The 15544-nt window shown below is 46.9% G+C and overlaps 1 protein-coding gene and 1 non-coding gene across 2 annotated transcripts; both read left to right on the top strand.

Moving 5' to 3' along the window:
• Window positions 1-218: 218 nt before the first annotated feature.
• Window positions 219-291, top strand: TRNAA-AGC (transfer RNA alanine (anticodon AGC)). Its single transcript has one exon. It is a non-coding gene; the product is annotated as a tRNA-Ala (tRNA).
• A 7692-nt stretch (window positions 292-7983) lies between these two features.
• Window positions 7984-12609, top strand: LOC123161974 (ent-kaurenoic acid oxidase 1-like). Its single transcript, XM_044579777.1, has 5 exons — window positions 7984-8621; window positions 10687-10836; window positions 11047-11580; window positions 12162-12280; window positions 12370-12609. Exons 1-5 carry the CDS (start codon window positions 8019-8021, stop codon window positions 12464-12466), a joined length of 1503 nt encoding a protein of 500 aa, XP_044435712.1. The 5' UTR covers window positions 7984-8018; the 3' UTR covers window positions 12467-12609.
• The last annotated feature ends 2935 nt before the right edge of the window (window positions 12610-15544 follow it).

Raw genomic sequence — 15544 nt, 5'->3', positions numbered from 1 at the left:
TTGTTCATGCTGATAGATAGACATTGGCATCTTCAGTTGATGCCAAGAGGAGAGCCTGGCATCGTTCCTTATCGAATGAACCAAACAGGATTCAGTTTCAGAAACTGGACTGAACATATCACGGAATGACGGGAAGCAGAAGAATATTTTTTCTTTCCACAGAAATAGGTCTCTAGACGGTGTATATATGTGAGCATGTTTTGAAAAGTATAACACTTGGGGATGTAGCTCAGATGGTAGAGCGCTCGCTTAGCATGCGAGAGGTATGGGGATCGATACCCCACTTCTCCAAACATTTTTTTTCTGTTTTGCTAGGCTGAAGTTTTTTTTTCTTTAGATGCTAGGGCTTGACATCGAGATCAAGAAGCAAGTAGCAACTACCCTCTTTTCTCATAATTTTTATCAATCAGGGTAAAAGAGAGCTCCAAGCTGGGTTGTCTCCCTGCAAAACATCGTCATGCCATCGCAAAACTCAAAATCATGGATCAGATGCTTCCTGTTGGTTTTATAAACAATAAGAAGTGGAACAAGCTACTCCCTCCGTCCGAAAATATTTGTCTTCAAAATGGATAAAAAAAGATGTATTTAGAACTAAAATACATCTAGATACACCCCCTTATATCCATTTTGATGATGACTATTTCCGGACGGAGGGAGTACTTAGAGCAACTCCAATGGGGCGACCCATTTCGTCCGCCGCCGTCCGTTTGGGTCGAGGCGGACACAAAAGGTGGCCCAACGTGCCGACCCAAATGGACGTGTTTTTTTCTGTTTTGCTAGGCTGAAGTTTTTTTTTCTTTAGATGCTAGGGCTTAACATCGAGATCAAGAAGCAAGTAGCAACTACCCTCTTTTCTCATAATTTTTATCAATCAGGGTAAAAGAGAGCTCCAAGCTGGGTTGTCTCCCTGCAAAACATCGTCATGCCATCGCAAAACTCAAAATCATGGATCAGATGCTTCCTGTTGGTTTTATAAACAATAAGAAGTGGAACAAGCTACTCCCTCCGTCCGAAAATATTTGTCTTCAAAATGGATAAAAAAGATGTATTTAGAACTAAAATACATCTAGATACACCCCCTTATATCCATTTTGATGATGACTATTTCCGGACGGAGGGAGTACTTAGAGCAACTCCAATGGGGCGACCCATTTCGTCCGCCGCCGTCCGTTTGGGTCGAGGCGGACACAAAAGGTGGCCCAACGTGCCGACCCAAATGGACGTGTTTTTTTCTGTTTTGCTAGGCTGAAGTTTTTTTTTCTTTAGATGCTAGGGCTTAACATCGAGATCAAGAAGCAAGTAGCAACTACCCTCTTTTCTCATAATTTTTATCAATCAGGGTAAAAGAGAGCTCCAAGCTGGGTTGTCTCCCTGCAAAACATCGTCATGCCATCGCAAAACTCAAAATCATGGATCAGATGCTTCCTGTTGGTTTTATAAACAATAAGAAGTGGAACAAGCTACTCCCTCCGTCCGAAAATATTTGTCTTCAAAATGGATAAAAAAGATGTATTTAGAACTAAAATACATCTAGATACACCCCCTTATATCCATTTTGATGATGACTATTTCCGGACGGAGGGAGTACTTAGAGCAACTCCAATGGGGCGACCCATTTCGTCCGCCGCCGTCCGTTTGGGTCGAGGCGGACACAAAAGGTGGCCCAACGTGCCGACCCAAATGGACGTGCGTCCGTTTTTCTTTCACGGGCGACCCATTCCCAGCTCATTTTTGAGCCGGATTTGCGTCGGCGCGGACACACGACGGACGCACGCACGCTCGCCTTCTCCTCCCTCTGGCCTGCTGGTCGGTGGCACATTGGCCTTCCCCATCGAAGAGCAACCCTCGCCCGCCTTCTTCGTCGCCGACGTCGTCGCCCATTTTTTCGGCGACTCTGCCAGCTGCCGGCGCCTCCACATCCGCCCAGCAATACCGCCCACTCCCACGTCGCCTGCCACCGTTGTCTTGTCGCCGGGGAGCCGACTGCTTCCCCCCCCCCCCCACCACCACCACCACCAAGACACAACCGCCACCGACCAAGAAGCCGCCTCACCGCCCCGGCCAGATCCTCACCGGCACGCTCGTTGGACGCCGGCAAGGCAGCTAGCTGGTCCGTGCGTGCCGTGACTCCTTCGTCGACGCCCGCAAGCTGTTCGACAGTTTGCCAAGGTACAAAATGGACTCCGTCGACAAGTTCTTTTTTCACAATTTCCTTTGCGACTCTGACGATTCGTCGTTCGATGACGAGGAGGAGATATTGGCTGCTGTGTTGGTCCATCATCACCTCAACAACCCGCGGTTGTTGTTTCATGGCTCCATTCCGGGACACCTTCCGGTGTTGAATCGCAACCGAGAGAGCGGGTATTTCCTTCTTTGGAATGACTACTTTGATACAACAAATCCGTTGTTCAAACATCAAAAATTCCGCCGTTGTTTCCGTATGAGTAGGCATCTTTTAAACTGTATTAGAGAGGGGGTGGTCGACTATGATGACTATTTCGAGTGCAAAGAGGATGTCTTTGGCAAGATTGGTTTCTCCTCTTATCAGAAATGCACTGCCGCCATCTGAATGCTTGCATATGGAGTGCCCGGTGATCTCACTAATGAGTACGTCCGTATGAGCGAGTCTACATGCCTAGAGTCCCTGTATAAGTTCTGCAAGGCTGCTATTGCTGTGTTTGGCCCTGAGTACTTGAGAGAGCCGACTGCTGAAGATACAGCCCGTTTATTGGTGATGAATGCCAGCAGGGGCTTCCCAGGGATGCTTGGTAGCATAGAATGCATGCACTGAAGGAAATATGCCCTAGAGGCAATAATGAAGTCATTATTTATTTCCTTATTTCATGATAAATATTTATTATTCATGCTAGAATTGTATTAACCAGAAACTTAGTACATGTGAGAATACATAGACAAAACAAAGTGTCACTAGTATGCCTCTACTTGACTAGCTCGTTGAATCAAAGATGGTTAAGTTTCCTAGCCATAGACATGAGTTGTCATTTGATTAACGGGATCACATCATTAAAGAATGATGTGATTGATTTGACCCATTCCGTTAGCTTAGCACTTGGTCATTTAGTATGTTGCCATTGATTTCTTCATGACTTATACATGTTCCTATGACTATGAGATTATGCAACTCCCGTTTACCGGAGGAACACTTTGTGTGCTACCAGACGTCACAACGTAACTGGGTGATTATAAAGGTGCTCTACAGGTGTCCCCGAAGGTACTTGTTGAGTTGGCGTATTTCGAGATTAGGACTTGTCACTCCGATTGTCGGAGAGGTATCTCTGGGCCCTCTCGGTAATGCACATCACTATAAGCCTTGCAAGCAATGTGACTAATGAGTTAGTTGTGGGATGATGCATTACATAACAAGTAAAGAGACTTGCTGGTAATGAGATTGAACTAGGTATTGAGATACTATCGATCGAATCTCGGGCAAGTAACATATCGATGACAAAGGGAACAACATATGTTGTTATGCGGTTTGACCGATAAAGATCTTCGTAGAATATGTAGGAGCCAATATGAGCATTCAGGTTCCGCTATTGGTTATTGACCGGAGACGTGTCTCGGTCATGTCTACATAGTTCTCGAACCCGTAGGGTCCGCACGCTTAAAGTTCGATGACGATTGGTATTATGAGTTTTTGTGTTTTGATGTACTGAAGGTAGTTCGGAGTCCCGGATATGACCACGGACATGACGAGGAGTCACGAAATGGTCGAGACGTAAAGATCAATATATTGGATGACTATGTTCGGACACCGGAAGTGTTTCGGGAGGTTTCAGACATATATCGAAGTACCGGGGGTTACCGGAACCCCCCAGGGGATTTAGTGGGCCTAATGGGCCTTAGTGGAGAAGAGGAGGGGCGGCCAGGGCAGGCCGCGCGCCCCCTCCCCCTCTAGTCCGAATAGGACAAGGAGGGGGCACCCCCCCCTTTTCCTTCCTCTCCTCTCTCCCTTCCTCCCCCCTCCTACTCCAACTAGGAAAGGAGGGAGTCCTACTCCCGGTGGGAGTAGGACTCCTCCCTGGCGCGCCTCCTCCTGGTCGGCCACCCCCTCCCCCTTGATCCTTTATATACGGGGGCAGGGGGGACCTCAAGACACAACAATTGATCTCTTGATCTCTTAGCCGTGTGCGGTGCCCCCCTTCACCATATTCCACTTTGGTAATATCGTGGCGGTGCTTAGGCGGAGCCCTGCGTCGGTAGCATCATCAACACTGTCATCATGCCATCGTGCTGACGAAACTCTCCCGCAAAGCTCTGCTGGATCGGAGTTCGTGGGACGTCATCGAGCTGAACATGTGCTGAACTCGAAGGTGTCGTATGTTCGGTACTTGGATCGGTCGGATCGTGAGGACGTATGACTACATCAACCGCGTTGTGCTAATGCTTCGACTTAAGGTCTACGATGGTACAAGGACAACACTCTCCCCTCTCGTTGTTATGCATCACCATGATCTTGCATGTGCATAGGAATTTTTTTGAAATTACTACGTTCCCCAACAGTGGTATCAGAGCCAGGTTTATGCATAGATGTTATATGCACGAGTAGAACACAAGTGAGTTGTGGGCCATACAAGTCATACTGCTTACCTGCATGTCATACTTTTGTTTGGCGGTATTGTTGGATGAAGCGGCCCGGACCGACATTACGCGTACGCTTACGCGAGACTGGTTCTACCGACGTGCTTTGCACACAGGTGGCTGGCGGGTGTCACTTTCTCCAACTTTAGTTGAATCCAGTGTGCTACGCCAGGTCCTTGTTGAAGGTTCAAACAACACTAACTTGACGAAATATCGTTGTGGTTTTGATGCGTAGGTAAGAACGGTTCTTGCTCAGCCCGTAGCAGCCACGTAAAACTTGCAACAATAAAGTAGAGGACGTCTAACTTGTTTTTGCAGGGCTTGTTGTGATGTGATATGGTCAAGACATGATGAGATATAAGTTGTTGTATGAGATGATCATGTTTTCTTAAAGTTATCGGCAACTGGTAGTAGCCTTATGGTTGTCTCTTTATTGCATAAGATGCAAGCGCCAAATAATTGCTTTACTTTATCGCTATACGATAGCAATAGTTGCAAGAGCAATAGTTGGCGAGACGACCATGTGACGACACATTGATATAGATCAAGATGATGGGGATCATGGTGTCGTGTCAGTGACGATAGAGATCATGACAGTACTTTGGAGATGGAGATCAAAGGCGCAAGATGATCATGGCCATATCATGTCACATATTTTGATTGCATATGATGTTATCTTTTATACATCTTATTTTGCTTAGTTCGGCGGTAGCTTTATAAGATGACCCCTTACTAAAATTTCAAGGTATAAGTGTTCTCCCTGAGTATGCACCATTGAGATAGTTCTTCGTGCTGAGACACCACGTGATGATCGGGTGTGATAAGCTCTACGTTCAAATACAACGAATGAACCGTAGGGGACCGGTGGCTCGACTCCTGCTCCGTCGACCCCAGTCACTCCGATTTGGCAGAGTGATGGTGGTCGCGGTGGCGGTTTTGGCGAAGGAGGACTTGGCGGTGGCGGTTTTGGCAGAGGTGGACTTGGTGGTGGTTTTGGCGGAGGTGGACTCGGTGGTGGTGGTGGTTTTGGAGGAGGTGGACTCGGTGGTGCTTGATGTCGATGATGATTCCGTGTATGCGGCCGTTGTGCCATGTCTTTCATGTTTCAACTTTTATGATGTTTCATGTCTTGCACTACTCTTATGTTCGTGGACTTTCGCCGGTGATGATCTTTAGATGATGAACTTGACTATGTTTAAATGATGTTGATGAACTGTCATATTTCATATTATTCTGTTTTGAAATGTTGTCAAATGAATTGGAAAAGAGAAAACAGGGAATATAAAAAAAACTATGCCTACGGCAAAGCCGTCGGCATAGATACGCTCAGGAGCCACCAGGAGGCGACACGTGACAGGGCTATGCCTACGGCCAAGCCGTCGGCATAGATTTAACCTATGCCGACGGCTTTGCCGTAGGCATAGCCCTGCCACGTGTCGCCTCCTGACCCGCCAGCAGTTTGACGGCGCCGTCCGTTCCCGTCAGACGGAAAACTACGCCGACGGCTAAACTATGCTGACGGCTGCGCCAGGGCCGTCGGCATACCCCCCTATGCCGACGGCATTATTATGCCGACGGTCTGACAGGAGTACGCTGACGTAATCTAGACTGACAGCTCTATGCCGATGGCTGCCGTCGGCATAGATCTATGCCGACGGCCTGGGGGCCTATGCCGACGGCCCGTGGCCGTAGGCATAGACCGCGAGTCCGGTAGTGATAGCAATAGCGGTCCATCCATGGCCGGCATGGTGGGTAGAAGCAATACAGGAAAAGAGGAGAGGGAGGGGGTGGGTGGGTATGTGTGTCCCGCTGGTCTCGATGATAGATGGGCCAGGAGCCCAGGACATTACCTGCAGGGGACGCGGAGGACACACGAACCGTCCGTTTAGTGTCCGCTTGACCGCAAAGCTGGCTCAAACATGTGCACGAAATGGGGCGAACCGGACGAAAATCGGTCGTTTTTGTGGATGGGGACGCGCGTTGGGTCTGCTCATCTGTCCATTTAGCCCCAATCGGACGCGAGCGGATAGGATGGGGTCGCGCGTTGGAGTTGGCCTTAGTCTCTTGTCACTCCTTATTCCGTTGTCCATCAAAACTTTACCCAAAAGCTGTAAACTCCACAACACAAAATTCAACAGAAAACTCGTAAGATCCATTAGTATAATAAAATAAATCACCACTTTATTTATATTTGTGTTATATCTACTGTATTCCAACTTCTCCATGGTTCATACCTCCCCCCCCCCCCATACTACCCATAGATTCATCAAAATAAGCAAACAGCAGATAGAAAGCGGAATCTGTCAAAAACAGAAGAGTTTGTATTAATCTGGAAATATCGTATACTTCTGTAACTCCAAAAAATCTGGAAAAAAAATAAGACAATCTGGACTATTTATATATCAATCTTGTGTAAAAAATTCAGATCTAAAGCACGCCTCTGTGATTTTCTAAAATTCTGACAATGAGTACAAAAGTTTCTGTTTTTCAGTAACATCAAATCAACTATCACCATAAAGAGAGGCCACAAAATTCTGGCAAGGAGAAAGGTGGCCAGTTTTTTTTATCCATGCTGCATGTTTTGAGAGCGAACTAGCACGAGCGTTCCGAATAAAGAGAGGTCACCAGTTTTTTACCCCTTTCTATTCGGTGTGGTGGGGCCCCTATATATACACAAATTTGGAATCACACACACTGTGGAGATGCTGTCAAATTGATGCCGATGCCAAATTCCTTTGTAATGCGGAAATTTGACAACAACACACGTGCACCCTGACTACTCCGTTTGGTGGTTTCTGGTTTGCATCTCTTTACTTAAACTAACCTTTCCGTAGAGATACCCATTGAAAGTTTGGATTCTTTTATTACTGCCGCAAACATCGGCATCAAGGCCGGGCTTGCTTGACGATATATACTGTACAGCGAACATAGTCCATGAGATGACATGCATGCAGCTAAACTAAGTTTGTCACATCAGCATATTCATCAGAGATGCCCCTAATTAAGTGTCAAGACGCTGCATTGGAACTTAGCAGGCGAGTCGAGATCTATAATTCTATATACGGCACCCACCAGCTGGAATAATTGAGCTAGGGCCACCAAACACTGCTAAATCAGTCACATATACACACATCATAGTACTCATAGCATCACTTGTGTAAGCATCAACATACGTATCCATATATTATGCTGATGCATATTAATTAACTAACCAGCCATGCAACTCCTGAGCTATTTCTCTAGCTAGCTACCTTGATTTTGTACCCATCTGTCTCCGCACACCAACGGATCGGCCACTCGGTATCCACACTCGTTTATATATACATCGCCTTCGACTGCTCGTTTATTCATCTCAATTCCTGGAGAAGTAAGATAGATCGAGTAGAACTGTAGAATTAGCAGGTAAGCTAGGAGAGATGGTGGCAATGGAAGGAGCTGTGGGTGCGTGGGCATGGTGGCTGGGCCTCCTGTTCGGCGCCGTCCCGCTGCTCTGCCTCGCCGTGTGGCACTCCACCGACGCATGGTACTGCGCCGCGTTCGCTCTCAAATACCGCGGCCATGGGAGCAATGGCATCCGGCGGCGCCTCCCGCCGGGCCACATGGGTGTCCCCTTTCTGGGAGAGACGCTCTCGCTGCTCTGGTACTTCAAGCTGGCACGCCGCCCGGACGACTTCATCGGCGCCAAGAAGAGCGCGTACGGCAGCGCGGCAGGGATGTACAGGACGCATCTGTTCGGCTCCCCCAGCATCATCGCCTGCTCGCCGGCCGCGAACAAGTTCGTGCTGCAGTCACCCGAAAGCTTCGGCATCAGGTGGCCGGTGCCGGAGCTCGTCGGCATCACGTCGGTGGTGAACGTGGAGGGCAGCAGCCACGCCAGACTCCGTGGGTTCATCCTCGCCGCCATCAACCGGCCCAGCTCGCTCCAGACCATCGCCACCGTTGTGCAACCGCGCGTCGTAGCGGCGCTGCGAACGTGGGCGGATAAGGGTACCATCGTCGCCGCCACAGAGATTAAAAAGGTAATTTCTAGACAAAATTAAGCCATGCATGCGTGTTGTTTCATCTCAATTCACAATACTTTTTCAGAATTGCCAAAACATAGCCGCCTAAATTTTCTACTTTCCAGATCACTTAGTATTTGTTTAGTGGTGTTCATAGTAATAACGTCTAGGAATTTCGGTCAAGTTTCAGTCACATTTTTTTGTTCGATATGTATTTGTTTCAGTTGGTCAGTTTTTATGCAGTTGCACTTTTATTTTGTGCAAATGCACTTTGTTCTTTTTGCCGCATTTGCACTTTCACCTTTAAGTATTTTGTTTGTTGAAATTGCACTTTTTTGTGCAACTCATACATTTTTTTGGTGTAATTGCACTTTTGCCTGTGCAACAATTTTTTTTATTAGTGTAACTGTACTTTTGAGGAGGTGCAAAAACTGTCTAAAAATTTGAATATTGTTATTCGCCTGTTCTCTAGACACTCGCATAGTTAATTTAGGCACAATTTACCTTTTCTGAACTATGTTAGTTTTGTTTATTTTATAATTAGTTTTTTTTTAGAAAAGGAGGATGACTCCCGGCCTCTGCATCTGGGAGATGCATAGGCCACTTTATTGATTATTCTCGAGGACCTTACAAAATATTACAACAATGTGTCTGAATCCACCATCTTGGCAACACATGCCGCTACTCCTATCCAAAATAATGAAGGGGTGCTAGCTGGCCCACTACCCAAACCACTCACCTAAACCTAACATCAAAAGCCGGAACCCGAAACATATTCGAAAGCCCCAGCCGAGCCAAATACCGGGTCTGGGGCACAATCCGGTCAGACGCAGTCGTGTGTCGTCGCCGCCATCTTCCACAGGTCCGTCTTCAGATCATATTGAGGCTTCTACCTTGTCTGGCCACTCTGCCATCGACGTCACCATGACGACAGACAGCAACCTCCTCCTGCGCGAGTCCATCTCCGTGCATCGGACGCTGAGCCTCCACAGTGTCATGCCGCCGATATTCGCCTCCATCGATGTGTGAGATGAAGCACCGCTCCACCATCCCCCCAGCCAGCACTTACTCCAAAACGATGCCCCCAGGAGGGAAAGCGATAAAACGTCATTATCGTCCGATCCGGAAGACCCAGATCTAGGGTTTCCCCAGGAGCATCCCGAGCCTGATGACGCAGACTGCAACGACGATGCCTCAACAAGGGAACGACATCTAAGACGCCGTCATCGTCCGCCATGACCGTAGTCGGCGCGATTTTCATCGGCAGTTGCTCCACCAGACGTGCGCCGCCGACGTTGCTGGTCCCTTCAACCGGAGCAAACTCCAAAACAATGCCCTAAAGAGGGACTACGACGCAAAAGCGCCGCCATCGCTCGATCCCAAGGAGATCTAGGGTTTTCCCCGTAGTTGCCCGCGCTGTCAAGGGCCAGACAAGGGTAGAATCCCGCGGATCTGCCCAGCTGCCGACGAGTCGCACCCACCACCGGGCCGACGGCCGACCAGCGATCAATCCGGCCGCGCCGCCGTGAACCGATCCGGTCACGCCGCCGCCGTCCCTGGCGGCCGCAACGCACCAGATCGCAAGGCCTCCTGCCGCGGGGAATCGACGTCGCCGAGGCGCTGCCACCACCCGCCGTGGCGACCGGCCCGCCGCCACGCTCCGGCCCGGCGGGGCCGGCCCGCGCCAGCCCCACCCGAGCGAGAGGGCCCGAGTCCCCGCCGCCGCCGGCGACGGCTAGGCTTCGCTTGGCCGCGCCCTTGGGAGGCGACGTGGGAGGAGGAGGAGGAATGGGGGAGGTTCGGCGGCGATGGGATCTGGGGCCTCCCGGTCGCCCACGCGGGGGCGGCTCGGGAGGGAGACGTACTACTTATTCTTCGGGAGGGACAATACGTGTCATTTTATATATATCATTATATATATATATATATATATATATTATCATATATATCATTATATATATTATAATTAGTTGTAAAAGGGAAACGCATTTGCATATTTAAAAAACTATTTGGGCATATAATATTATCATAATTAATCCAGTGCAACACTAAATCCAAGTTTGATAAATAAATGGGGGTGCAGGTGACGTTTGCCAACATCTGCAAGATGTTCATAAGCATGGAGCCATCGCCTTTGACAGACAAGATCGATCGGTGGTTCGGCGACTTGCTTGATGGTCTAAGGGCATACCCCTTTGATTTTCCAGGGACAGCGTCTCACGGCGCTCGAAAGGTATTTTGTTTGCTCCTTTTTGCATGTTTCTGGAAGTGTATATCTCTGATTCCACCAAAACAAATACATACTTATTTGTAAGTTCAGAATTCTGGCTGTCATTATTTCACCAGTACAAGCTGGGTAGGTCATGTTTTCAAAAATATGTGTAACTTTGATATGAGAAATGTGCAACTATATCATTCCTCTGAGGAATTTAATGGTATGCAGAGTCGCCGGAAGCTAGACGCGATCTTCCGAGAGGAGCTGGAGGCAAGGAAGAAGGTGGACAGGCAATGCGATGATCTAATGGGCGGTCTGATGCAGATGAAGGACGAGCAGGGAAAGAAGTTGAGTAATGAGGAGGTGGTGGATAACATTGTTTCCCTTGTCATCGCCGGCTACGAGTCCACTACCATCGCCATCATGTGGGCTGTCTACCACCTCGCAAAATCCCCCGTCGTCCTTGCCAAGCTTCGAGAGGAGAATATAGCGATGAGCAAAAGCAAAGGCGGGTCGACGTCAACGAGTTTGATGATCACCCACACCGACATCCCAAAGATGAAGTACACGGCCAAGGTGGTGGAGGAGACAATCCGGATGGCCAACATCGCCCCCATGGTCCACCGCGTGGCAAACAGAGACGTGGAGTACCGCGGCTATACCATACCGAAGGGTTGGGCTGTGCTGGTGTGGTTGAGATCCTTGCACACTGATCCCAATTACTACGAGGATCCCCTCTCCTTCAATCCTAACAGATGGGATGTAAGTAGAACTATCTAAAATGGTAGCTTGCTTCAATTTTCTTCTTCTTATTTAGTTATTTGAGCTCACTTAATCACCTAAGCAACTACATTTTGGAGCAGTTTTTCCTCTGGGCAGTCCCTAGAAAGACAAAATCATGCCTACGAGATTCTAAAAATATTATCCCACAAAAAGATATTTAGAAATTTAAAACTTCATACAAGTTACAGTATGTAGTATGTGCTTGTGAATTGTGGTTACAAAATACGACCATTGACTATTTAAGTAAAACTAAAGAAATTAGCTACATTACCTTTTTTACACAATTTCCATAAATGGGCTTATGTCCAAACAAAAGGGTTGTGTGCATAAAATTCACACCACATGTCCTGCATATATTATTATTTTTTACTTCGTAGAAAAAAAATAGAAGCAGTTTTTTTTTTTGAATTACAGAAACTATCTAGGGATGAAGTGCTCAACTATGTGATACTCTAAGAGGAATATGCAAGCCCAACAAATATTTGAGTAAAAGAAAAGCAAACTAATAGTGTATGAGGTAATGGCTAGGAAGAAATCAAATGATGAATGTATGTATGCAGGAACCGGCTAAGGCAGGAACATACCAGGTGTTTGGAGGTGGCCCTAGGGTCTGCGCAGGCAACATGCTTGCCAGGCTACAGGTCACCATCATCCTGCATCATCTCTGCGTCGGCTACGAGTGAGTAGAATACTAGCTCTGTTTAGCTTAAGTAATTACCTCGATAATCAGGATACAAAGAAGATATTGATATTTACTAATTGTTTTAGATGGGAGTTGCTCAATCCTGATGCAGAGATCAATTACCTTCCACACCCAAGGCCAGCGGATGGTGCAGCCATGGCCTTTCGTAAGCTTAGCACATGATCACGCAATCAATTGAAATCAGATCAAATAAACCAGTCTATTGTAGTGCATGTGTGTATGTTAATATTGGCAATAATGTACGATCATATCGGATCTGCAGTTAGCCTGTCTTTTCTCTGAACGTGAGGTTGTTGTTCGACTTTATGTTCTGCATTATCTATGTTTCTTTTCTAAGGAAATTTGTGCTTATACCACAATTTACCCCTGAAATGGGGGGCGTCCTCAACCATCTTTGATTGCAAAATACTGTAGCAATCTATAGCAATGTGAAGGTACAATAGCAAGATCATGGAGAGAAATGGTATACAGGATCCAAAGTAAGCACACAATGAACTTCAGAGTTGGAAGCACATCCTTTGTGCATAGTCATAGAGATCCCATCACGAGGCATCTCTAAGCTCTTGAAACCACAATTGTCATTTGGGGTGTAATGGCAAGTGTTGGAAAAAACCTATTTACTTGTTTTAGCAGTAAAAAATGGTGCTAATGGCATCTCCAAAACCAACCCGCAAAGTTCCTCTGCATCCATCTGCGGACCGGGGGGGGGGGGGGGGGGGACCAATCCGTGGATTCGGATGTAGAAGGCGGCCATCCAACGCTATGTTGTATATGTCCGCTAGTAAAGGGCAATTTGAAATTCAAATTTAGTCCGATCCACACAGCGTGCCGGATCACACCAGCACCGAATATCATGCCTGATCACAACCAAAAAGAGGCAAGTATGCTTAGTTTCTACATGCCCGAATCCAAAAGAACATCCGTCCGGCAGCCCGTGCAATATTCTGCCCTGCCAGACCAGCAATCCCAACAGTCGTCTGCTCCCCGCTCAAGGTGTCACACCTCCACAGCAGCACTAAAATCTTTGCCTGCATTTCCTCAGGTTCCTTGTCCAGAAGCACATGCAACCGGTCACTTCCTATGTTTCTAAAGGACTTCTCTGATGGTAGAGTCCACTCCTTCATCATGGCATCTTGGAGGGCCCTGCTCTTGGAGCATGTGACCACAGAGTGATGTTTATCCTCCACACCATTTCTGCAAATATTGCAAGTCAGAGTCCACGTCGAGTGTCTTTGTGAATTTGTTGCTTTTTGTGGCCAGGGTATTTGTTGCTACTCTGCACCCAAAAATTATCATTTTCACAGGCACCTTAGCTTTCCAAACGGGATCCCAAATACTTCTGTCGCCCGCATCCATAGACGAGCTCGAGGGGTTTTGATGTTCGTTTCGGGTTAAGGATGTTGCCAATTTGTAAGCACTCCTGACTAAGAACACTCCATTTGTCTTCCAATGCCAAGCAGTGCAATCTTTTGTGTCCGTTCTCGGGATGGGTATCTTGAAAATTTCATCTGCATCAAACTGGTGGAAGATTAGGTGGATCAGATTCACATACCACTCCTTCCCCTCCGCGTCCATGAGTTGGTTAACCCATCGGCTCCTAATAGACGCGATTGCCTTAAGGCCTTCTTTACGAGGTATCCACTGGTCTCGTTGAATCTGAATATTTTTTCCATCGCCCACCCGCCAAATTAAACCCTTCTTCAATAGTTCTAAACCAAATTCAATCGCCCTCTACACAAGGGAGGCATCCGAGGCAAAAATAGTGTCCAGGACATCGCCCTTGGGATAATACTTCGATTTCAGGACTCTCGCACATAGACATTCTGGGAATTGAATTAACGACCATCCCTGCTTGATAAGGAGTGCTTCGTTGAAGAGATGCATGTCTGTAAAGCCTATACCACTAGCACGTTCAGGTTTTATCATGCGCTCCCAAGATATCTAGTGTGTTGATGACCCACAAGTATAGAAGATCAATCATAGTCGTTTCGATAAATAAGAGTGTCGAACCCAATGAGGAGGAGAAGGAAATCATAAGTGGTTTACACCAAGGTATTCTCTGCAAGTACTAAAAGTAGCGGTAACGAATAGTTTGGTAGCAGGGTAATTCGTAACAAGTAACAATAGTAACAAAGGTGCATGAATGTGGCCAATCCTTTATATAGCAAAGGACAAGCCAGAACGTTCTCTTATAGTAAGGAAGCATCCTCGGGGACACATGGGAATTGTCATGTAGTGTCGTTCATCATGTTTAGTTGATTTGCATTCGCTATTTTGATAACTTGATATGTGGGTGGACCGATGCTTGGGTGTTGTTCTTACTTGAACAAGAAACCCACTTATAATTATCCTCTCTCACAAGAATCCACAACTATGAAAGAAAATTTAAGATAAATCTAATCATAGCATGGAACATATTGGTTCAAATCAGCCCCTTACCGAATAACGCATAAACTAGGGTTTAAACTTTTGTCACTATAGCAAACCATCATCTACTTATTACTCCACGATGCCTTCCCTTAGGCACAAATGTAAAATGTCATGTAGTCGACATTCACATGACACTACTAAAGGAAGAACACCATACATATCATCAAAATATCGAACGAATACCAAGTTCACATGATTACTTATAACAAGACTTCTCTCATGTCCCCAAGAACAAAAGTAACTACTCACAAATCATATTCATGTTCAAGATCATAGGTGTATTTAATATGCTTGAGGATCTGAACATTTAATCTTCCACCAAATAAACCAACTAGCATCAACTATAAGATGTAATCAACACTTCTAGCAACCCATGGGTATCAATCTGAGGTTTTCGAGACAAAGATTGAATACAAGAGATGAACTAGGGTTTGAGATGAGATAGTGATGATGAAGATATTGATGAAGATTGGTCCTCCACGACGATAGGGTCGTTGGTGACGTCGATTTCCCCTCCCCCCTTGGAGGGAAGTATCCCCGGCAGAATCACTCCGCCGGAGAGCAAAAGTGATCCTGCCTAGGTCCCACCTCAAGACGGTGGCGCTTCGTCCCGAAAGTCTTCCTCTTATTTTTTTTCTAGGGAAAAACCCTTCATATAGCAGAATATGGGCATCGAAGGCCAGCTGTGGGCTCCACAAGGCATCAGGGCACACCCAGGAGGGTGGCCACGACATGTTGCCTTGTGAGCAACTGGTGCCCCCCCCGGCATTTCTTTGCTCTGGTATTTTTTTTATAATTTAATAAAAAAAC

Source organism: Triticum aestivum, chromosome 7B (genome assembly GCF_018294505.1).
Source record: "Triticum aestivum cultivar Chinese Spring chromosome 7B, IWGSC CS RefSeq v2.1, whole genome shotgun sequence".
Lineage (NCBI taxonomy): Eukaryota > Viridiplantae > Streptophyta > Magnoliopsida > Poales > Poaceae > Triticum > Triticum aestivum.
Note: the sequence above shows the minus strand (reverse complement) of the source record. Positions and strands in the feature narration are given on the sequence as shown.